Here is a 26,138-nt window from a genome sequence, read left to right on the forward strand (position 1 = left end):
AACCATTTTTGAAAGATTGATGTATACATTAGTATCTTGTATTATGTGTGACCAATTATGATTGGACCTAGACATTAATAATTTACTTTTTAGAGAAGGATGGTTTTTCAAATTTTTTTGAGGTCTCTTTGCAGCACCCGCTGATTTTCTAGCATTCAATAAACCTTCAATACATTGAAAGTCTTTTTAGAAAGGAATGATTGTTGAATGAATCAATAGAACAATTCAGTAACAGAAATATAATTGAATAAAGAGACTCCCAGTTTCTTGATTTGATAATTTTAGTATTCATTTTCTTAATATTGTATATTTTACAATAAATCAGTAATAAACCACATTACCAGGAGATATAATTTCTTGAAACAGTTTTTTTTTTCCTCCAAGATTTTTTTGATGTGGGCCATTTTTAAAGACTTTATTGAATTTGTTAAAATATTGCTTCTGTTCTTTATGTTTCGGTTTTTTGGCAACGAGGCATGTGGGATCTTAGCTCCCCGAACAGGGGTTTGAACCTGCACCCCCTGCATTGGAAGGCAAAGTCTTAACAAGTGGACCACGCGGGAACTCCCTTGAAGCAGTTTTAGATTTGAATTTTAATTAGAGCTGGAAGCGAGACTTTATTTGCCACAACAGAGCCTTAAGCGTAGAAAACTCTAAAAATAATCACTTACAGAATTTATTGAATATGTGTGTATTAAGTTGGACTAGTAGTCTCACTTTTATATTTAATAGAAGAACCTTTCTATTGGGATTAAAAAGTTTAGCATTATTTAGACAACATGCTCTTGCTGGAAAAAAATAAGATTAATGTTACTTAATGTTAAACTGACATCTGATAACTTCTACAAATTGCAGGAACCAAGCCAAGGGCAGAGATATTTTTTGAACTCTGTCTAAGCAAGACTAATCCATTGAAGTTTAATGTATGAATCAATAATTTGGCTTCTTATGAAAATCTCTAAAGATATTCTGCTTGCTTGTTCAGTCAAGTTGAAAGCATTGAGGAATATAACAGTGCTCAAACTAAGGTGTGTAAAAATTATTTTATAAAAGAAGTGTGCATAATGTGCATACCACAAATGTATATTATTAAGGTAGAGAAAATGCTTTTTATTGAAATAAAATTGATTAACAAAGTAATATTAGTTTCATGTGTACAGCATAGTGGTTCAATGTTTTTATAGATTACATTCCATTTAAAGTTATTATAAAATAATGGCTATATTTTCCTCTACTGTAAAATATAGCCTTGCTGCTTATTTATTTTATACATAGTAGTTTGTATCTATTAATCCCATACCCTTATATTATCCTTCTCTCTTTATTTTTTTTATAGCCATTTTTTTTTACTGTGTTCCACACATCTATTATTCTCTTCTCTGTTCTTATTTTGAATTTTATTTTATTTTTATTTTTTCATACAGCAGGTTCTTATTAGTTACCTGTTTTATACATATTAGTGTATATATGTCAAACCCAATTTCCCAATTCATCCCACCACCACCACCACACCCTCCCTTCCACCCTTGGTGTCCATACGTTTGTTCTCTACATCTGTGTCTCTATTTCTGCCTTGCCAACCGGATTATCTGTACCATTTTTCTAGATTCCACATATATCCATTAATATACAATATTTGTTTTTCTCTTTCTGACTTACTTCACTCTGTATGACAGTCTCTAAGTCCATCCACGTCTCTGCAAATGACCCAATTTCATTCCTGTTTATGGCTGAGTGATATTCTATTGTATATATGTACTATGTGTTCTTTATCCATTTGTCTGTCGATGGGCATTTAGGTTGCTTCCATGACCTGGCTATTGTAAATAGTGTTGCAATGAACAATGGGGTGTGTGTGTCTTTGAATTATGGGTTTCTCTGGGTATATGCCCAGTAGTGGGATTGCTCGGTCATATGGTAATTCTATTTTTAGATTTTTAAGGAGCCTCCAGACTCTTCTCCATAGTGGCTGTATCAATTTACATTCCCACCAACAGTGCAAGAGGGTTCCCTTTTCTCCACACCCTCGACAGCATTTATTGTTTGTAAATTTTCTGATGATGCCCGTTCTAACCGGTGTGAGGTAATACCTCATTGTAGTTTTGATTTGCATTTTTCTAATAATTAGTGAGGCTGAGCAGCTTTTCATGTGCCTCTTGGCCATCTGTATGTGTTTGGAGAAATGTCTATTTAGGTCTTCTGCCCATTTTTTGATAGGGTTGTTTGTTTTTTTAATATTGAGCTGGATGAGCTGTTTATTTATTTTGGAGATTAATCCTTTGTCCGTTGATTCGTTTGTAAATATTTTCTCCCGTTGTGAGGGTTGTCTTTTCGCCTTGTTTATAGTTTCCTTTGCTGTGCAAAAGCTTTTAAGATTCATTAGGTCCCGTTTGTTTATTTTTATTTCCATGACTGTAGGAGGTGGGTCAAAAAAGGTTCTTCCTGTGTTTTCCTCTAAGGGTTTTATAGTGTCTGGTCTTACATTTAGGTCTTTAATCCATTTTTAGTTTATTTTTGTGTGTGGTGTTAGGGAGTATTCTAATTTCATTCTCTTACATGTAGCTCTCCAGTTTTCCCAGTACCACTTACTGAAGAAACTGTCTTTTCTCTATTGTATATCCTTGCCTCCTTTGTCATAGACTAGTTGACCATAGGTGCGTGGGTTTATCTCTGGGCTTTCTATCCTGTTCCTTTGATCTATATTTCTGTTTATGGGCCAGTACCATACTGTTTTGATTACTGTAGCTCTATAGTATAGTCTGAAGTCAGGGAGTATGATTCCTCCAGCTCCGTTTTTTTCCCCTCAGGATTGCTTTGGCTATTCCAGGTCTTTTGTGTCTCCATACAAATTTTAAGATTTTTTCTATAGTTTTGTAAAAAAAATGGCATTGGTAATTTGATAGGGATTGCATTGAATCTGTAGATTGCTTTGGGTGGTATAGTCATTTTCACATTATTGATTCTTCCAATCCAAGAGCATGGTATATCCCTCCATCTGTTGATGTTATCTTTGATTTCTTTCATCAGTGTCTTATAGTTTTCTGAGTACAGGTCTTTTACCTCCTTAGGTAGGTTTATTCCTAGGTATTTTACTCTTTTTATTGCAGTGGTAAATGGGATTGTTTCCTTAATTTCTCTTTCTGATCTTTTGTTGTTAGTGATTTCTGTGCATTAATTTTGTATCTTGCAACTTTACCAAATTCATTAGCTCTAGTAGATTTCTGGTGGCATCTTTAGGATTCTCTATGTATAGTATCATGTCATCTGCAAACACTGACAGTTTTACTTCTTCTTTTCCAGTTTGTATTCCTTTTATTTGTTTTTCATCTCTGATTGCCATGCCTAGGACTTCCAAAACTATGTTGAATAATAGTGGCGAGAGCGGACATCCTTGTCTTGTTCCTGATCTTAGAGGAAATGCTTTCAGTTTTTCACCATTCAGAATGATGTTTGCTGTGGGTTTGTCATATATGGCCTTAATTGTGTTGAGGTAGGTTCCCTCTCTGCCACTTTTTGGAAAGTTTGTATCAGAAATGGGTGTTGAATTTTGTCAAAACCCTTTTCTGCATCTATTGAGATGATCATATGGTTTTTATTTTTCAGTTTGTTTGTATGGTGTATCACATTGATTGATTTGTGTATATTGAAGAACCCTTGCATCTCTAGGATAAATCCCCACTTGATCATGTTGTGTGATCCTTTTAATCGATTATTGGATTCTGTTTGCTAGTATTTTGTTTAGAATATTTGCATTTATATTCATCTGTGATATTGGTCTGCAATTTTCTTTTTTTGTACTATCTTTGTCTGGTTTTGGTATCAGTGTGATGGTGGCCTCGTAGAATGAGTTGGGGAGTGTTCTTTCATCTGCTAGGATGAGTGCTAGCTCTTTTCTAAATGTTTGATAGAATTCACCTGTGAAGCCAGCTGGTCCTGGACTTTTGTTTGTTGGAAGGTTTTTAATCACAGTTTCAATCTCAGTACTTGTGATTGGTCTGTTCCTATTTTCTGTTTCTTCCTGGTTCAGTCATGGAAGGTTATACCTTTCCAAGAATTTGTCCATTTGTTCCAGGTTGTCCATTTTATTGGCATAGAGTTGCTTATGATGCTCTCTTATGTCTCTTATGATGCTTTGTATTTCTGTGGCATCCGTTGTAACTTCTTCTTTTTCATTTCTAATTCTATTGATTTGAGTCCTCTTCCTCCTTTTCTTGATGAGTTTGGCTAAAGGCTTATCAGTTTTGTTTATCTTCTCAAAGAACCAGGTTTTAGTTTTATTGGTCTTTGCTATTGTCTTCTTTGTTTCTATTTCATTTATTTGTGCTCTGACCTTTATGATTTCATTCCTTTTATTATCTTTGCGTTTTGTTTGTTCTTCTTTCTCTAGTTCCTTTAGGTGTAAGGTTAGATTGTTTATTTGATACTTTTCTTGTTTCTTGAGGTAGGGTTGTATTGCTATAAACTTCCGTCTTAGAACTGCTTTTGCTGCATCCCATAGGTTTTGGATCATCGTGTTTTTGTTTTCATTTGTCTCTAGGTATTTTTTGATTTCCTCTGATTTCTTCAGTGATCTCTTGGTTATTTAGTATTGTATTGTTTAGCCTCCATGTGTTTGTGTTTTTTACGTTATTTTTCTCTTGTAATTTATTTATAATCTCATGGCTTTGTGGTCAGAAAAGATGCTTAATATGATTTCAATTTTCTTAAATTTACCGAGGCTTGATTTGTGACCGAAGATGTGATCTGTCCTGGAGAATGTTCCGTGTGCACTTGAGAAGAAAGTGTAATCTGCTGTTTTCAGATGGAATGTCCTATAAATCTCAATGAAATCTCTCTGGTCTATTGTCATTTAAAGCTTGTGTTTCCTTATTAATGTTTTGTCTGGATGATTTGTCCTTTGGTGTAAGTTAGCTGTTAAAATCCCCCCACTATTAATGTGTTACTGTTGATTTCCTCTTTTATAGCTGTTACCGTTTGCCTTATGTTGAGGTGCTCGTATGTTTGATGCATATATACTTATAATTGTTATATCTTCTTCTTGGATTGATTCTTTGATCATTATGTAGTGTCCTTCCTTGTGTCTTGTAACATTCTTAATTTTAAAGTATATTTTATCTGATATGAGTATTGCTACTCCAGCCTTCTTTGGATTTCCATTTGCGTGGAATACCTTTTTCCATTCCCTCACTTTCAGTCTGGACGTGTCGCTAGGTCTGAAGTGGATTTCTTGTAGATAGCATATAGATGGGTCTTATTTTTTTTATCCTTTCAGCAAGCCTGTGTCTTTTGGTTGGAGCATTTAATCCATTCACATTTAAGGTAATTATCCATATGTATGTTCCTATTACCATTTTCTTAATTGTTTTGGGTTTGTTTCTGTAGGTCCTTTTCTTGTGTTTTCCACTTAGAGAAGTTTCTTTAGCATTTGTTGTAGAGCCGCTTTGGTGGTGCTGAATTTCCTTAGCTTTTGCTTGTCTGTAAAGCTTTTAATTTTCCTGTCGAATCTGAAGGAGATCCTTGCCGGGTAGAATAATCTTGTTTGTAGCTTCTTTCCTTTCATCACTATAAATATATCGTGCCACTCTCTTCTGGCTTGTAGAGTTTCTGCTGAGAAATCATCTGTTAACCTTATGGGCATTCCCTTGTATGTTATTTTTCGTTTTTCCCTGTTGCTTTTAATAATTTTCTTTGTGTTTAATTTTATTCAGTTTGATTACTATGTGTTTCGGCATTTTTCTCCTTGGGTTTTTCCTGCCTGGGACTCTCTGCACTTCCTGGACATTGGTGGCTATTTCCTTTCCCATGTGAGGGAAGTTTTCGACTATAATCTCTTCAGATATTTTCTCGAGTCCTTTCTCCCTCTCTTCTCCTTCTGGGATGCCTATAATGTGAATGTTGGTGTGTTTAATATTGTTCCAGAGGTCTCTTAGGGTGGCTTCATTTCTTTTCATTCTTTTTTCTTTTTTCTCTTTTGCGGCAGTGAATTCCATCATTCTGTCTTCCAGGTCACTTATCCATTCTTCTGCCTCAGTTATTCTGCTACTGATTCCTTCTGGTGTATTTTTCATTTCAGTTATTGTATTGTTCATCTCTCTTTGTTTGTTCTTTATTTCTTCTAGGTCTTTGTTAAACATTTCTTGCATCTTCTCGATCTTTGCTAAACATTTCTTGCATCTTCTTGATCTTTGGCTCCATTCTTTTTCCACGGTCCTGGATCATCTTCATTATCATTATTCTGAATTCTTTTTCTGGAAGGTTGCCTATCTCCACTTCATTTAATTGTTTTCCTGGGGTTTTATCTTGTTCCTCATCTGGTACATTGCCCTCTGCCTTTTCATTTTGTCTGTCTTTCTGTGAATGTGGTTTTCATTCCACAGGCTGCAGGAGTGTAGTTCTTCTTGCTTTTGCTTCTTACCTTCTGGTAATTGAGGCTATCTTATCCTTCTCTCTTTCCCTCTCCCCACTGGTAACTACTAGTTTGTTCTCTTTGTTTATGAGTCTATTTCTGTTTTGTTATACACATTGATTTCAGTTATGTTTTAGGTTCCACATTATGGATAATATAGAGGATTTGTCTTTCTCTTTCTGACTTATTTCACTAAGTATAATACTGTCTAGATTTATCCTCATTGTTGCAAATGGCAGAATTTCATTTTTTTATGCCTGAGTAATATTCCATTATATATATAGTTACCACATATTCTTCATCCATTCATCTGTTGATGGGCACTTAGTTTGCTTCCATATCTTGGCTATTGTAAGTAATGCTGCTATAAATATTGTGGTGCATGTATCTTTTTAAATTAATGTTTTCAGTTTCTTCATATATAGACACAGAAGTGGAATTGCTGAATCATATGATTATCCTATTTTTAGTTTTTTCTATATTATTTTCCATAATGGCTATACCTATTTAATTCCCACAAACTGTGCAAAAGTTTCCATTTCTTCACATCTTCGCCAACATTTGTTACTTGTATACTTTTTGATGTTAGCCAGTCTGACAGATGTGAATTGCTATCTCATTGTGGTTTTGATTTGCATTTCTCTAATAATTAGTGATCTTGAGCATCTTTTCATGTGTCTGTTAGCTATCTTTCTTCTTTAGAAAAATGTCAATTTGTATCTTCTGTTTATTTTTTATACTGGATTTTTAAAAATTTTTAGTTGTATGAACTGTTTTATGTCTTTTGGATATTAACCCCTTATTGTGTATGTCATTGGTATTGTCTCCCATTCAGTATGTTGTCTTTGCATTTTGTTGGTGGTTTCCTTTGCTATGCAAAAGGTTTTAAATTAATTAAATTAATTTAATTTAAATTAAGGTCTTATTTGTTTATTTTTGCTTTTCTTTTCCCTTAGGAGACATATCTAAAAAGAAATATTGCTGTGATTTACGTCAAAGAGTGTTCTGCCTATATTCTCCTCTGGGAGTTGTATGGTTTTAGGTATTACATTTAGGTCTTTACTCCATTTGGAGTTTATTTTTGTAGATGTTAAGATGTTCTAATCTCATTCTTTTACATGTAGCTATCTAATTTTTCCAGCACCACTTATTGAATTATCTTTCCTCCATTGTATATTTTTGTCCCCTTTGTTACAAATTAATTGACCATAAGTTTGTCAGTTTATTTCTGGGCTCTCTATTCTGTTCAGTTGATCTGTCTCTTTTTGTGCCAGTACCATGCTGTTTTGGTTACTGTAACTTTTTAATATAGTGTGAAGTCAGGGAGCATGATACCTCCAGCTTTGTTCTTTTTCCTCAAGATTGCTCTGGCAGTTCTGGGCCTTTTGTTTTTCAATATAAATTTTAGAATGATTTGTTCTGTGAAAAATGTCATGGGTATTTGGTTAGGGATTGCATTAAATCAATCTATTGCCTTGAGTAGTATGGACATTTTAACAGTATTCTTCCAATCCATGAACATGGGATATCTTTCCATATTTTTGGTATCATCTTCAGTTTACTTCATCAGTGGCTTATAGTTTTTAGAGTATAGATCTTTCACCTCCTTGGTTAAGTTTATTCCTGTGTGTCTTATTCTTCTTGATGTGATTTTAAAGGGAATTTTTTTTTTTTGCTTTCTCTTTCTGATAGTTCATTATTAGTGTATAGAAAAGCAACAGATTTCTGTATGTTAATCTTATATTCTACAGCTTTACTGAATTCATTTGTTAGTTCTAAGAGCTTTCTGGTGGAGACTTGAGGGTTTTCTGTATAAAGTATTATGTCATCTGCAAATAGTGACAGTTTTACCTCTTCCCTTCGAATTTGGATGCCTTTTAATTCTTTATCTGATAAATTGTTTATTTCTGTTTCATTATTTTTTCAGAGGTTTTCTGTTGCTCTTTAAATTGAAACAAATCCCTATTTTTTTTTTTTTTTTTTTTGCGGTACGCGGGCCTCTCACTGTTGTGGCCTCTCCCGTTGCAGAGCACAGGCTCCAGACGCACTGGGTCCGGACGTGCAGGCTCAGCAGCCATGGCTCACGGGCACAGCCGCTCCGCGGCATGTGGGATCTTCCCGGACCGGGGCACGAACCCGTGTCCCCTGCATCGGCAGGCGGACTCTCAACCACTGCGCCACCAGGGAAGCCCTTTTTTTCATTTTTTTTTTGTCACTATGAATTTAGGTAAAACAGTTACCTATTGTGGTCTTGAAAGAATGTCCCTATATGGAAGTGTCCCTATACAGTCTGTGTGTGCCTGATGCCTGTGGTGAGAGAGCTGGATTTGACATGAACAGAAGTGACATCTTTCCTCAGGGTGTTGTGGCATCTATCACGTTGGTAGTGGATAGGGCTGGAGATGAAGGGATAGGGCCAGAGCTAACTGTAAGGCAGTGCTTCCCCTCTACTCATTGTCCCCTTCTGCCCTATTGGGGCTGGGGTTGGATCCCAAGTTTAAGGAGCAGAAGCCCTGAATATTGATTACGAGCTGGATTTGTTTCCTTAAAATATGTGCTCTCTCCTCTTTCAGTACCTGGCATCCTTGCCCTAGGAGAGCAGTGCTGCACCAACAGCGGCCATGCAGGCTCTGGGCTCATGATGGGGCATGGGCTTCTGCAGGTTGGCCACAGAGTTTTATGCTACCTCCAATTTGCTGCCTGCGATGACAGCCCCCGCTGCATCTGTGTCTCTATTTCCCCCTGCAGCCACACACTCCTCCGCAGTCTCCACTAACCCTGTAATGTTGTAGGGCTATGCCGCAGGGCAGGCAGAGCCCACCTGGCCTCTTGATGTGTATCAGGATGCAGGCTGTGAAGTCTGGCCAGTGTCAGAGATCAGGGTTGCTTCTGATAAGCTTTCTCGGTAAGCACCAGCATTGGCCACCGTGCTGTGCTCAGACACTGCCCAGGTCTGAGTCACCTCTGCCTCCCACAGATGAGCCTTCCCAGTTGTGGCAACTGTCACTCCATTGTGGAGCTCTGAGGTGAAATAAGCATGGCTGGAGCATTAGCTCAGCTTGGGCTGGGGTGCATGCTGGGGCTGTTGTGGGAAACTGGGTAGCCACTCATGCAGTCCTAATTCTCCCTCTCTGTTCTGCCGTGGGAGCAAGCCAGTGCTGGTTAACTCCTCACAAATGAAGTCCGTGCTGCCGACAGCCCTCCTGTTCATCGCAGCGGAGCTCAACCAGCCAAGGGGGCTTATCTTCCCTGTGTCAGACTCCAGTACTAGGGCACCTAATACGTGGCTGGAACCACTCTCCAGGGAAATTCTCCACCCCTGTAATCTCCCTTTTCCTCTGAGTCCCCTCCCAGGGGCACAAGTCCTGACCTGATCACTTCCCTTGCTGCCTGATTCCCTGTGATTCTGTCTTACAACCTTAGCTGTACAGGAGTCTTTATGCCAATTTTCAGGTACTTTTTAGTGAGAATTGTTCCTCATGTAGATGTATTTTTTTTTTATTGGAGTATAGTTGATTTATAATGTTACTTTCTGCTGTACAGAGAAGTCAATCAGTTATACATATATCCTTTCTGTTTTAGATTCCTTTCCCATATAGGTCATTAAATAGTATTGAGTAGAGTTTCCTGTGCTATACGGTAGGTCCATATTACTTATCTCTTTTATATATAGTAGTATGTATATGTCAATCCCAATCTCCCAATTTATCCCTCCCCTCCTTTTCCCCCTGGTAACCATAAGATTGTTTTCTACATCTGTGACTGTATTTCTGTTTTGTAAATAAGTTCATTTTGACCTTTTATTTAGATTCCACATACAAGCGATATCATATTTGTCTTTCTCTGTGTTACCTCACTCAGTATGACAGTCTCTAGGTCCACCCATGTTGCTGCAAATGGCAATATTTTGTTCTTTTTTATGGCTGAGTAATACTCCGTTGTATATATGTACCACATCTTCTTTATCCATTCCTCTGTTGATGGACATTTAGCTTGCTTCAATGTCCTGGCTGTTGTAAATAGTGCTGCAGTGAACAATGGGGTGTATGTATCTTTTCGAATTATGGTTTTCTCTGGGAATATGCCCAGGAGGGGGATTCCTGGATCATAGGGTAGTTTTATTTTTAGTTTATTAAAGAACCTCCATACTATTCTCCATAGTGGCTGTACCAATTTACATTTCCACCAACAGTGTAGAAGAGTAAAAGGTAAATTAAGGAAACAATCCCACTTACCACATCAAAAAGAATAAAATACCTAGGAATAAATCTATCTAAGGAAGCAATAGACCTGTATTTGGATAACTATAAGATACTGGTGAAAGAAATCAAAGGTGACACAAACAGATGGAGAGAGATACCATGTTCTTGGATTGGAAGAATTAACAGTATCAGAATGACTGTAGTACCCAAAGCAATCTACATATTCAATGTAATCCCTATCAAGTTACCAATGGTATTTTTCCCAGAACTAGAACAAAAAGTTTTACAATTTGTATGGAAACCCGAAAGACCCCAAATAGCCAAAGCAATCGTGAGAAAGCACAACGGAGTGTAAATAATCAGGTTCCCTTATACTACAGCTTATACTACAGCTTATACTACAGCTTATACTACAAAGCTACAGTAATCAAAACTGTATGGTACTGGCACAAAAACAAATACAGGTGAATGAAACAGGATAGAAAGTCCAGAGATAAACCCACACACCTGTTCCATGTCATAATCTATGACAGAGGAGGCAAGAATATACAATGGAGAAAACACTGTCTCTTCAGTAAGTGGTGCTGGGAAAACTGGATAGCTACATGTAAAAGAAAGAAATTAGAACACTCCCTAACACCACACACAAAAATAAACTGAAAATGGATTAAAGACCTAAATGTAAGGCTGGATACTATAAAACTCTTAGAAGAAAACATAGGCAGAACACTATCTGACATAAAGCAAGATCTTTTTGACCTGCCTCCTATAGTAATGTAGATGTATTTTTGGTGTGTTCATGCTTTCTCCCACTCATCCATCTTGATCTGAAAGTCTGGAGATACTGCTCTTAAAAAAGATTTTTGTTTATGATCTTGGTGAAAATTCACATGTCTGGCTCCTCTAACCTCTCTCATTAATTTACCAAATGTGTGCTGCTTTATCAAGCTTTAAGTACTCACTATTTGCCAAGTGTAATTTAAAATATAATCTGTACCTTCATAATCTAGTGGAGAAGGTAGTTCTCTAAACAGCTAATTATAATAGTAGGATAAAAGCTATAATGCAAGTGTGAGTAAGGCACTATTCACAGTAGAGGAGGTGCTTATTTCTGCTTCCAGAGTTTGTGTAAGTGTTCTCAAAGTGGTATTTGACTCCTGAAGGTTGATATGGAGTTTTGGGGGTGTAGAAGAGCATTCAAGATACAGGTAATAGAGAGGCATAAAGCATTTATGAAATTAGTGACAATTGGGCATGGCTAGAACAAAGAGGTACTGTGAAAGCGTTACAGGAAATGAAACAAGAAATGGACTGAGGAGTCGAGTTTATAAAGGGAATTCTCATCACTTCTTAAGGTATTATCCATTAATAAGGATGTGACATGAGAAGAATTACATTTTAGATACAGCTTGTTACAACTGTGGCGAGGATACTACTAAAACTGTGGTTAGAAATGATAAAATCTTAAAGTACTGAAGTGGAAATGGAAGAATGGCTATTTTCCAGATAAATTAAGGCCAATAAAAATTTGACTGTTATTACTTGTAGGGGCTGAGAAAGGTAAAGGCATTTGAAAGATTTCCACACTTACGACATGGACTATTGGATCAATTAACATTTACCATAACAAAAACTGGGGAGAACTGTAGAAGAAGCAGATTAGAGTTGGGGAGAAAATTAAAATATTTCTGAGCAACTTTGAATTACCTTTAAATATTTCTATTCCTAATGAATTTGGACCAATATTTTTTTTCTGGAACTGTTTCAGTAATGGAAATAATCACTATCTACAGATTCCTTTATTTTTATTACATAGATTAATTCATTCAGAAAAGTCATATAATTAGAAGCCTGTTAAATGAAATTGCATTAAGGAAATAAATGTATTATCACATTTAATTCTAACAGTAAATTAACAGACACAAGCACAGTCATGTTTCAAAAGAGAATTGCTGATAATACACAAAGGAAGACCTGGAACATTTTATAGGATAAGCCAAATGTTAGGACACAAAAAAAAATGTCTCAGTAAATTTAAAAGGATTGAAATCATTCCAAGTATTTTCTCTGGCCACATTGGAAAGATGCTAGCAAACAAAAATGTAGGGAATCTAGAAAATTCACAATATATGGAAACTAAACAGTTCACTCTTAACCAGTGGTTCAAAAAGAAATCACAAGGTTAATTAGAAAATACCTTGAGACAAATGTAAACAAAAACACAGCATACCAAAACTTACCGGATGCAGTGGAAGCACTCTTCAGAGGGAAATATATAGCTATAAATGTGCACATCAAAAAGAAAGAAACATCCTCGATAAATACAGTACTCTATACCCTGAAGGACTAGAGAAAAAGAGAAAACTAACTCCCAAACTAGCAAATTTAGCTATGACAACAACATAAAAGTAGGAGGATAGCCCTGTATAGGAGCAGACATTTCATGTAATGATTTAAGTTGTTATCAATCAACTAGATTGCTATAAATTTAGAATATTAAATGTATTCCCCATGGTAACCACCAAAAAAATACCTAAAAGATGTAAAACAGGAAATGACACGGGAATTAAAATGATTCACTACAGAAAAAGAAAAAAAATCAGCTTAGATACATAAGACAATTAATGTAAGGAAGGGAGGGAGGCAGGGTAAAAAGAAAAGATCAAGGAAGAAAATAATAAGGATTAAGGTGGAGCTAAATAGAGAATAGAAAAACAGTACAGAGTCAACAAAAGCAAAAGTTTGTTCTCTGAAAAAATTAACAAAATTGACAAACCATTAGCTACATTGATTAAGAAAATGAGAAAGCTCAAAAACAAATCAGAAATAAAGATGTGAATATTACTACTGATCTTACAGAAATAAAAATGATTATAAAAAATCCTCTAAACAGTTGTATGCCAACAAATTTGGTAACCTAGATGAAATAGACAAATTCCAAGAAGCATGTGAATTACCTAAACTGACATAAAAATAAATAGAAAGTCTCAACAGATCTGTAACAAGTAAACAGATTTTCAACAATTAAAAACCTCCCACCAAACAGAAGATTGTAAAACAACTATGCTCCAATAAAAATTAATTACAAAAAAAAAAAAAAGAATCTCCCACCAAAGAAAAGTCTAGGACCAGATTACTTCACTGGTAAATTATTCCAAACATTTGAAGAATTAACATTATGCTTTTCAAACTCTTCCATAAAACAGAAGAGAAGATACTTTCTAACGCATTCAATGAGGCCAGAATTACCTTGCTACCAAAGCCAGATAAAGACATCCAGAAGAAAGAAAAATTATAGAGTAATAACCCTTATGAATATAGATGCAAAATAGGAAAGTATCACGACACTGAGTGCAACCACATATTAAAAGAATTATACACAGTGACCAAGTGAGATTACCCCAGGTGTTCAAGGGTAGTTCAATATAAGAAAATTAATCACTGCAATAATACCACATTAACAGAAAGATTGAAGAGCAGAAAACCACATGATCATCTCATTTGACACAGAGAAAGCATTTAACAAAAATCCAGCATTCTTTTCATGGTAAAAACACTCAGAAAACTAGGAACAGAGGGAACTTCCTTAACCTGATAAAAGGCATTTGTGAAAACCCCGCAACTAACGCCATATTCAATTGTGAAAAATGGAAAGCTTTCTTTTTATATCTGGAACAAAACAAAGATACCTGCTTTCACCACTGATATTGAACGTTGCATTGGAAGTTCTAGCCAGAGTATTTAGAGAAGGACAAGAAATAAAAGGCATCCAGCCTGTTAAGTGAGAAGTAAATCTATCTCTATTCACAGATAATATCATCCTGTATATAGATAATCCACAAGAAAGTTCCTAGAGTCAATAAACAAGTTCAGGGACTTCCCTGGTGCACAGTGGTTAAGAATCCGCCTACCAATGCAGGGGACATGGGTTCGGCCCCTGCTCCAGGAAGATCCCACATGCAGTGCAGCAACTAAGGCCATTCACCACAACTACTGAGCCTGTGCTCTAGAGCCCTCGAGCCACTGCTACTGAGCCTGCATGCCACAGCTACTTTAACCCGCGCGTCTAGAGCCCATGATCTTCAACAAGAGAAGCCCACGCAACTAGAGAAAGCCCGTGCACAGCAGCGAAGACTGAACACAGCCAAAAATAAATTAAATAAATAAATTTAAAAAAATAAACAAGTTCAGCAAAGTTACAGGGTACAAGATCAACACATGAAAATTACTTGTTTCTATACATTGGTAATAAACAATCTGAAAAGGAAATTAAAAGCTACGCCTTTTAAAATAGCATCTGAAAATAAATGCCTAGGAATACATTTAACCAGTGTGCTAAAAGACTTCTATGCCGAGAACCACAAAAAGATAGACCTATAGACCAATTGAATAAAATTAAGGATCCAGAAATAAACCTGTATCTATGGAAAATTCATTTTAGACAAGGGTGCTAAGTCAAAGCTTTGACAACAGCTTTGGGAAAGAAAAAGCTTGTCAACAAATGTTGCTAAATGATTGGATTTCCACATGGAAAAGAATTAACTTGAACCCATATCTCACACCATATTCAAACATGAACTCAAAACAGATCAGTGTTCTAAATAGAAGAACTAAAACCATAAAACACTTTGAAGAAAACATAAGGATAAATCTTCAAGGCCTTGGATTTGACAATGGATTCTTTTTTTTTTTTTTTTTTACATCTTTATTGGAGTATAATTGCTTTACAATGGTGTGTTAGTTTCTGCTTGGCAATGGATTCTTATGCATGACACCAGTAAGGTGAGCATGAAAAGAAAAAAATACATAAATTGTGCGGCACCAAAATTAAAAGTTTTTGTGAATCAGAGTATTATCAAGAACGTTAAAAGACAGCCTACAGAATGAGAGAAAATATTTGGAAATAATATCTTAGGTAAGAGTTTAATATCCAGAATATATGAAAAACTACAACTCAACAGCAAAAAGACAAACAACCCAATTTAAAAATTGCCAGAGCACTTGAATAGATATTTCTTTAGAGAAGATATACAAATGGCCAATAAGAACATGAAAAGATACTCTGTAGCAGTGGTCCCCAACCTTTTTGTCACCTGGGACTGGTTTTATGTAAAACAATTTTTCCACTGACAGGGCAGGGCGGGATGGTTTAGGTGGTAATTCGAGGGACAGGGACTGGCAGATGAAGCTTTAGTCACTTGCCCATCGCTTGCCCACCGTTCCCTGGGTTGGGGACCCATGCTCTATATCACTGCTTATTAGGGAAATGCGAGTCTCAAAACTATGAGTTACCAGTTTACACCCATTAGGGTAGCCATTAAAAAAATAGAATAACAAGTATTGATGAAGATGTGGATAAATTGGAACCATCATGCATTCTTGGTGGTAGTGTAAAATCGTACAGCCACTGTGGAAAAGTGTTTGGCAGTCCTTCAAATGCTAAACATGGAATTACCATATGATTGAGTAATTCATAGATTGAAGTTCTGATACATGCTACCATGTGGATAAAGCTTGAGAACTATGCTGAGTGAAATATGCCAGATACAAAAGGACGGATATTGTATGATTCCTCTATGTGAGTTTCCTAGAGTAGTCAAATTCGTAAAGACAGTGTTGTTTAGGAGTTACCAGGGCCTGGGGGAAGGGGAAAATTAGGAGTTATTCCTTAATGATTACAGAGTTTCTGTTTAAGTTATGGATAAGTTTTGGAAATAAATAGTAATGATGGTTGCACATCATTATGAATGTAATTGTCACTTAGCTGTACACTTAAAAATGGTTAAAATGTTAACTATATTTATTACAATAAAATAAAAAGAAAAACAAAAACTAGTTGACCATAAATGTGATGTTTGTTTCCGGACTTTCAGTTGTACCCTATTGCTTTATATGTCTGTCCTTACACCAGCTCCACATTGTCTTGATTATTGTAGATCTGTAGTGACTTGAAATCAGAAAGTGTAACTTCTCCAGCTTTCTTCTTTTCAAGATTTTTTGACTGTTATGTGTTCCTTGAATTTCCATATGAATTTTAGAATTTGCTTATCAGTTTCTGGAAGTGAGTTCTTAAGCCCAGTCTGCCACTCCTAGTTGTGGGACCTTTGAAAAATTGCGATTAGAGTAAAAGAGCACTTTACCTCTAGAATGATTCCTTTAGTGAGGAAAGCAGTGTGTTGTAAGGGAAAGAACATGAAATTTGGAATCAGTCTTTCTGAGTACAATACTATAGAATACTGATGGTATGTTAAATTGATAGGTATTCTAAACCTAGCTGTGTCTCATGATGCCATGAAAATAGAAATGTCTGCTATTGTTCTTGATACATCTTAGTTGTGACAGAATCTATCAGTAAAAGTGACAGTTTGAGCATCATTAAAACCATCGATAAGAGAAGTTTAATTATGGTTAAAAATCTAACTTATGTTTCCTCTTTCAGTAGTCATTTACTGTCTACCTTTTTAAACTACTATATGGAAAACCTGAGCACAAAATGGTTGTTTTGCCTCCATGGTTGTTGGGGTGGGTAATGGGCAATTATTGGTGGCACTCTGATGCTAATGGAAGAAACAGTCCATATTTTTAATACACTGTTGCCGGTTTTGAGAATATTTTTTTCTCCTAATTTCAGGTTGGGTGGGACTATATCAGCATACAAGATAGTACCAGATGAAATAGAAGAAATCAAGGTATAGTATGGCGTTTTTCACCTCTACAAAGAATCAGTGTCTCAGTGGGAAGGTGGGCAAATAATTGTTTTTTCTTTATCCTATTGAATCTTTGGCAGTGTTAGGGCATCATTTAATTCCCAGTTATCCTGTTTGAATTAAAATATACATATCAGATAATCATCATCAGATTTCATCTACCATCATCAATACATGTTAGGAAAATCAAGAAAGCAACCCTTTCTTGTAAAATTAATTGAAAATTTACTTAAGAAAGCACTTTATAAGCATTAGTATGCATAATGGACTTTTTTAAATCTTGTTTTAATTTCTTTTCCCTATCATCTTTCACCAATTATAAATAATATTAGTCTTCTAGTATATACTTCCTGGTTCCTTTGATAACACAGTAGGTCAATCTCAATTTAAAATTTACAGCACAATACATGAAAAATTGACCTTATTCTTTGAATATTACAGCATTGTTACATTTTTCTGTCTCTAACATTTTACTAAATCCTGTGGACTATTAGTCTTCTAGCATAACACGTGGCCCTTTCCTAAAAGCAGTTTACAGTCTAAAGAGAACTGAACTTAGTCTTTTCCATGAATAAAATTTAACAATTGGATAGCAATAGTCAAGGGTAAACAAGATGAGTTGAGCCTCTTAACAGTACATGTAAAGATCTCAACAAATTGTTAAGTTTGATTAGATCAAACTTTTCTAAATCAAGTTCAATAAATTCAAATCTTAGTAAATAATTCCTAAACTTGGTTACATTATTTTTAAATAAGTTAAATTCATGTTTATGTTCTATACTGTTACTTTCAGTATCTCAGGTGTTCTGTGTGGACAACACCAGTAATTAATACCATGATTGTATTCTAGCAGCAAGTGGGGGGAAAAAGTCAGGAGTGTCAAGAGACTCTTTCCAACTTGACATAAATTCATAAAGTAGTTTGGCTGAGAGGAACCTTATGTCTAATCCATATCTCTCATTTTTCAGAAAATAAAATGGGAATTAATAAAGGTGAGCTTGTTGAAATTAATTTTTTGTGGTGCTTAAAGGTGCTCTGTCTTATATTACAGTTGCAATATGTGTTAAGTGATAAAGGTAAACAAAGTATTCTATGAAATACATAGGAAGGAAGGACACTTGGTCATTCAAAAAAGATAATCAGCAAAATCTTTCCAAGAGGTGTACTAAGCAAATTGGAATTCTGTACAGAAGCAGAGGCACTTGTGAATGCATAAATAGGAGATAATATGACACCAGATAGATCACACGTGTAAAATAAAGATTGTTGAGATGTAGGATTTTCATTGGGCCTTTATGCCATGTTAAGAAATTTGGATTTTAAACTGAAAACTATGGAGTGCCATTATGTGATTTTAAGAAGGAAAGTGGCATAATCAGGTTGGTGATTTTATTAGGTTTTTCTTTGATGAGTGAGAAAAATTATTTCAGTGGAGAAGAGGTTCCATCTATAAAGAAGGAGACCAGATTGCAGGAATATAGGCAACGATTGAAACTTGAACTAAAGCAGTGGCAGTGAGGCTGAAGAAAAAAGCCTCAGATTCAAGAAATATTATTTAAGAAAATAGAATCAACAATATTTGGTGATTTATTGGATATTTAAGGGAAGATGGAAAGGTTGACCTAGGTTTCTGCCTTGGGAATCTGAGTAGATTGTGTTGCTGTTAACCTAAAGAGGAGATACAAAACAAGGAATAAGTTTGAGAGGAAATAGGGTAAGTTTTGGACTTATTGAATTTGAGGTTCCTTTTAGATAACCATATATCCACTAAGCCATTGGGTAAATCAGCTTGTAACTCAAAAGAAAGATAATTCTGTCTTTCAGTTGATACTGAGATTTGTCATTATGCAAAAGTTAGCTGAGGCCATGCTAGTGAGTGGAATTGCCTAAAAGAGCTATATGAGATCATAATAGTGGCCCCAAACTGTTGCCTTGGGGAAGGCCCATCCTAGAAACAGAGGATAAATATACTCTTTTATTAGTTTAATTAATTAGCAGAAATGTTTTCAATTTTTTAGTAGTGACTTTTCTCTAAAGGAGTAGTGTTTTTCATTGTTTTTTTGTTTTTTTTTTTTTTTTCGGTACGCGGGCCTCTCACTGTTGTGGCCTCTCCCGTTGCGGAGCACAGGCTCCGGACGCGCATGCTCAGCGGCCATGGCTTACGGACCCAGCCGCTCCGCGGCATGTGGGATCTTCCTGGACCGGGGCACGAACCCGTGTCCCCTGCATCAGCAGGCAGACTCTCAACCACTGCGCCACCAGGGAAGCCCGTGTTTTCTTTTTAATTATAGAATTTTAACAGTTACTCCTCAAGAGATTCCTTGAAAAAAACATGATTCATGGATGACATGTAATAGTGATTATTTTCCATCAGTTACTGTATCTAAAACAGCTTTAGAGAGTTTGAGGCCTGAGGCATAAAAAAATGTGAAATTGATTCTTCCTTTCAAAAGTGTTGGAAGAAAAACAGTCATAAAATATTTCAACATTTTTTGGCACCATTAGTATTTTCAGCTGATATCTTTTTGTTTTGATTGGAGGAAATTTGAAACATCTGGTTGTAATGTTTATTTTATTTGGCTAGTATATGAGTAATTTTAAATTACCTAAATAGTACAATTGAGTCTAAATTTGAAATATACTCTTTGTAGTATACTATGTATAAATAAATATGCATGTTTACATTTACTATTAAAAAGATATGATTGGTTGATGAAGCATAATTCAGTTTTTGTCAGATGTGGTATTCTTTCACAATGTTTCTAGCACCAGAAATCATTATTTAGTTCATACACAGTTTGAATTAAGCATACATTTATAATTTACCGTAAATCACCTCATATTGAATGGCTGCTTGGCCAAAGCCTTAAGGGATAAAGAGCAAATACATTCCTAGCCCAATCACAACCATCTCTTCCACCCAATACCCTGAATTTTTATCATTATCAGTTCCTTTCTTTTATTTAGTTTTACTATATATGTATACATCCTTAAATATTACAATTTATTTTTGTTTCTCTTTGAACTTTGTATGAATTGAGTCGCATTGTATTCAATCTATTGTGCCTTGCTTCTTTTTTTCAATACTGTGAGATTCATCAGGTTGTTGTCTATAGCTAAGGTTTTTGGGGGGGTTGTTTTTGGTTTATTTTTTTGTTTTATTTTTTGCTATAAAATAGTGCATTGTGCCACAAATTATTGAGACATCCTTCTGTTGAAGGATATTCAACTTATTTCCATTTGGAACTATTATGAAAAATGATGCTATAAAATTCTTATAAAAATATCCTGTGTAAGAGTTTCTCTGAAATATATACTGAGGAATGGGATTCCTGAGTTTTAGTAATGTATATTTTCTGGATGAAATCAAACTGTTTTCCAAGGTAGTTAAGCCAATTTATACTGCCACTTGGCTGAATTTATTTAAAATAGTTATATTTAAGTATTAACTCTTTAATATATTTGTAATTTATATTGGTGTAAATTTGTTTTTATTTACAAATGAGATGACTAAACTTTCATAATATTTTCCAAATGTATCTATTTCCCCAGCCCAATTTATTGAAAAACCCATCTTTTCCCCCTATGGTTTGAATTGCCTCATGTACCATGTATTAAATTTTCATATGCCTAGACACACACATACACATACACAAATCTCTCTTTTCCTGAACTGTTGTTTCATTGATCTGTTTATCTGTTCCTTTGCTAGCACCATACTATTATGATTATAGTGCTTTCTTTGTATAGTAGGAAAGGTTGTATGTTGCTTTTCTTTTTTATTCTGTTGGCTCATGTATTAATTGCTCCAGATATTACACTGAGTTTGTCAAGTTCAAAAGTGTTCCTACTGAGAAGACTTGGTTCTAACCAAGGTGGAGTAGCCCTGTTCTGCCAAAATCTTTCCTCTCACAATTAAAAATCCCTGGACTTTTGTTTGTTTATATTAAAAAATAAACAAGCATAGAAAGACTCTGAAAGGTAGGAAGAAGAAATCAGACTGCCTTAGGACTTCAGGACTTGAGGAATGACATGGCACTGAGTTACCTGGGTTTCTTTTTGTCTCCCATTTTACCCAGCCTCCAACCTGGAACCACCAACAGGCAGAGAAGAAAAGCACGTAGAAAAGCCTGTTCCCTCTTGCCAAGGGACCCAAGACAAGGGTGGACTAACAGAACAGAAAGCCTTTTTTGGCATACCCTCCCTACTCCAGCCAAATGCCAATGAGAAAACTACTTAACTTCCCCAGAGTTTCAGCAGAGCCAAGAAGGGAGCTGATCTTCCACCTCACCCCTGCCACCTGACAGAAGCAGGTTGCAGATCTCTGAATCCCCTCTGCCAATGGTGTTGGTGGGGTGATCAGGGAGCTATTCTTCCATCTCTCACATAGCAGGGTAGACAGTTCTCTGATTTCCCTGCCAGAATATGGTAGTGGGGACCAAGTAGGGAGTTGATATTCTATCACCAGCCCAGTAGAAACAGGTTATGCTCTGATTGCTCCTGCAGGGTAGTGTCAGTAGGGTCCAGTGGTGAGCCGAGACTCCCCCAACCCAGCAGAAGTTAGACCAAGAGGCAGTGCAAGATAGGACTAGTCATCACTCTACTTCACCCCCCCTTTACTGTGTTAATGAGGCCTTTAAGGGAGATGACACTCCACCCTCATATACATCAACATCAGTGGAGATGTTACTGCACTCTCAGTATGAGTCAACCTTCTACTTCCCTTCCCCTCTCAGTGTTAACAGGGTCCAGCAGGGAGCTGAATATCTCATACTAACAACAATGTGGAGCAAGGTGATGCACCACTTTCACCAGAAAGGTTTCAGCAAGGTTAAGAGAAGAGTTAAACTTCTACCTTATTGTCTTCAATGAGGCAGTGGGAATCAGTGCTTCACTTCTGCCAGAGTGGTGTCAGTGGGACCCAGCAAGAAGCTGAACATATGGCCCTTATACTACAAGTCAACAAGAGGACATCTTAAAAAGATTAAATAGGATTCAGAGTCTCATAATATCCAGAACGTCCTGGGAACAGTCAAAAGTCACTCATCATACCAAGATCAGTGAAAATCACAACTTGAATGAGAAGAAAACAGTGAACAGACACCAGTATGAAGAATAATCACATGTTGGAATTATCTGACAAGGATTTTAAAGCAACAGTCATAAAAATGCTTCAACAAGCTATTAGTAATTCTCTTGAAACAAATGAAGAAAATAGAAATTACAAAAAGGAACCAAATGGAAATTACAGAACTGAAAAGTACCGTCTCCAATATAAAACACTGAAGGTGGGCCGGGGGGTGTGGTGGCAGGGTGGGCAGTGACACCAGAAGGAAGCGGCACAACATTTTTCAAGTGCTGAAAGAAAGAACTACCCGTCACAAAGTCTACATCCAGTCAAATTATCCTTCAGGAATGAATGGGAAGCAGATACTCAGACAAAAGAAAAATAAAAGAATTTGTCACTAGGAAACCTATCCTGAAAGAATGGGTAAATAAATTCTCTAAAGAGAAAGGAAATGATAAGAGAAAAAGGCTTGAAAATTTAGAAAGGAGGAACAACAGCAGAATGGGTAAATAGATTAGCTGATCTTTTTTTATGATTTTCTTAAATCACATTTGAAGGTTGAAGCAAAAATTATAACACCATATGATGTGGTGCACAATGTATGTAAAGTAAATAATGAACATAATCATATTTAAAATGTGGGAGGGTAAAGGTGCCTAAGTGGAAGTAGAGTTTCGGTATTTCACTTGAAATGATAAAACGCCAGTACCAGTAGACTGTTTTAAGTTACATCTGTATATTGAAACACCAAGCAACCACTAAAGTATTTAAAATTGTGTACTCAAAAACACTGTAAGTTAAGATGGAATCCTAAAAAGTGCTCAAGTAATCCACAATAAGGCATGAAAAGAGAAACAGAAGATACAAGCATAAGATAAATAATAAAATGGCAGATTTAAATCCTGAGATATCAACAATTACCTTAAATAAATAATCTAAATATACCAATTAAAAGACAGAAATTGATGTAATGGATTTTTAGAAATGATCCAACATATGCCATTCTCAAGAAACTCATTTGAAAAACAATGACATAGGTAGGTTGAAAGTAAAAGGATAGAAAAAGATATACCATGAAAACACTAATTTTTAGGGAAGAGGAAAGCTCTCAAGTCACTAATCTATATTTCTTCCTCAAGAAACTAGAAAAATAAGAGCCAGATATAGTCAGAGCAAGAAGAAGACAGGAGATACTTAAGAATTGGAATCAGTGAAATTGGGAACATTAAAACGACAGGGGAAAATCAAATAAAAAGCTGGTTTTTTAAAAACTCAATAAAATTAGTAAACCTCTTACTAGACTAACGAAACTAAAGAAGACACGATCACCTATATTAGAATAGGACAAAGACTATCACTGCGTATCTTCTAGTCATTAAAGGGATAATTAGAAAGGGCTTTGAAAAACTATACTCATAAATTGGACAACTTAGAAGAAACGGACCACTTCCTCAAAACCCACATACTACCAAAACTAACCACAATGACATAGGCAATCTGCATAGTTGTATAACCATTAAAGAAATTAAATTTGTAATGAAAAAGCTCCTAATAAAGCTCCAGTCCTGGATGGTTTCATGGGAGAATTCTATCACACATTAAAGAAGAATTAATATCTATTTTACTCAGCTTTACTGAGTCATTTCCCACCTTGTTTTATGAGGCTAGTATTACATTGATACTAAAATCAGAAAAAGACACTACAAAAATGAAAACTGTAGACCAAGATCTCTTATGAACTTAAAATCCTCTACTAAATATTACCAAATCAAATCTAACAATGTATAAAAAATTATTATACACTACTACTAAGTGGGATTTATTTGAGGTAAAAACTTGTTCAACATTGGAAAAACAATCAATGTAATCTATCATATCTACAAGCTAAAAAAGAAAAATTATATGGTCATATCAATTGATGCAGAAAAGGTGTTTGACAAAACCTAAAACCCGTTCTTGAAAAACCTCTTAACAAAATAGGAATGGGGCGGGGGGAAACCTCCTGAACTTGATATAGAACATCTACAAAAAATTAGAGCTAACAATATACTTAATGGTGAAAGAATGAGTGCCTTCCTCTTAAGATCAGGAAAAAAGCAATGTTGTCCGCTCTCACTACTTTCCTCCAACCGAGCACTAGAAGTTCTCAGTAGCACAGGAAGGCAAGAAAACGTATTAAAAGGCACAAAGATTGGAAAGTAAGAAATAAAATTCCCTATTTGCAGATCACATGATTGTCTATGTAGAAAAAAATATCTAGAGAAAAACTGCAGCTAATAAGTCAGTTCAGTTAATTTGGGGGATATAAGATCAACATCAAAAAGGTCAATTTGATTTTTATATAATTACAACAGTAGGAAGCTGAAATTTAAAACAATACCATTTACAATTACTTCAAATAAAATTAAATAGGTCGCACTTAAGAACACACATATCTGTATGTTTAAAACTACAAAATGCTGAAGAAATAAAAGGACACTTAAAGAAATGGACAGACATAACATGTTCATGGATGGAAAGATTAAACATAGTAAGGGTGTCATTGTTCTCCAAATTGACATATAGGTTTATGCACTTTCTATTAAAAAACCCAACAAGTTTTTTTTATGACATACAATTACATAAATTTATTTTAAAATTTTATGGAAAGGCATAGGTTCTAGAATAGCTAAAACAATTTCGAAAAAGAATAAAGGGAAGGACTAGCTCTACCCAATGATAAGGTTTACTGTTAGCTACAGTAATCAAGATAGTGTAGTATTGGCAGATAGATAGATAACATCAATGAAACAATGTATAGCCAGTAAGTAGACTCACACAAATATGTCCATTTGATGTTTAATAAAGCTACAAAAGTACTTCAGTGGATAACCTTTTCAACAAATGATGCTGGAATAGTTGGGCATCCATAAGCAAAAAAATTAACCTCACCCATTTTATACCTCTTATATAAAAATTAACTCAAAATGGATTATAGATTTAAATATAAAACAAAAGCTGTTAAAAGAATAAAAGGACAAATGTTCAAGACCTATGGTTAGGCAAAGAGTTTATGTCCTATTTTTTGTTTCCTACTATAAATGGAATGCTTTCTCTCTTTTATTTTTATTTTAACCCCTCCTCATCTTTTTTTTTAACTGAAGTATAGTTTACAGTGTTGTGCCAATCTATGCTGTACAGCAAAGTGACTCAGTTTTATGCATATATGCATTCTTTTTTAAATATCCTTTTCTATTATGGTTTATCCCAGGAGATTGGATATAGTTCCCTGTGCTATACAGTAGGACTGTGTTGTTTATCCATTCTAAGTGTAATAATGGTTTGTATCTACCAACCCCAAATTACCAGTCCTTCCCTCTCTCTCCCCCTCTTCCCCTTGGCAGCCACAAGTCTTATCTCTATGCCTGTCTGTTTCTGTTTTGTAGAATAGGTTCATTTGTGCCATATTTTAGATTCCACATATAAGTGATATCATATGGTATTTGTCTTTCTTTTTCTGACTTCACTTAGTATGGTAATCTCTAGTTGCATCCATGTTGCTTCCAATGGCATTATTTTGTTCTTTTTTATGACTGAGTAGTAGTCCATTGTATATATATACCACATCTTCTTTATCCATTCATCTGTTGATGGACATTTAGGTTGTTTCCACATCTTGGCTATTGTGAATAGTGCTGCTATGAACTTAGGGGTGCATGTATCTTTTTGGATTATAGTTTTGTCCAGAGTAGGATTGCTGGATCATATGGTAATTT

General features: G+C 35.5%; 1 protein-coding gene across 11 annotated transcripts in view; it reads left to right on the top strand.

Moving 5' to 3' along the window:
* The window catches only part of GPHN (gephyrin), a 626,342-nt gene that overhangs the window by 198,885 nt on the left and 401,319 nt on the right, over positions 1 to 26,138 (top strand). For all 11 annotated transcript variants that reach the window (XM_027111532.1, XM_027111539.1, XM_027111540.1 and 8 more), the window contains exon 3: positions 17,240 to 17,297. In XM_027111532.1, the coding sequence (XP_026967333.1) occupies positions 17,240 to 17,297 (58 nt within the window). The remainder of the gene's footprint in view (positions 1 to 17,239; positions 17,298 to 26,138) is intronic.

The sequence above is a fragment of the Aethalodelphis obliquidens genome, unplaced genomic scaffold, assembly GCF_003676395.1.
Source record: "Aethalodelphis obliquidens isolate GAN/ISIS:26980383/991018 unplaced genomic scaffold, ASM367639v1 scaffold10, whole genome shotgun sequence".
In the NCBI taxonomy this organism is placed as follows: Eukaryota; Metazoa; Chordata; class Mammalia; order Artiodactyla; family Delphinidae; genus Aethalodelphis; species Aethalodelphis obliquidens.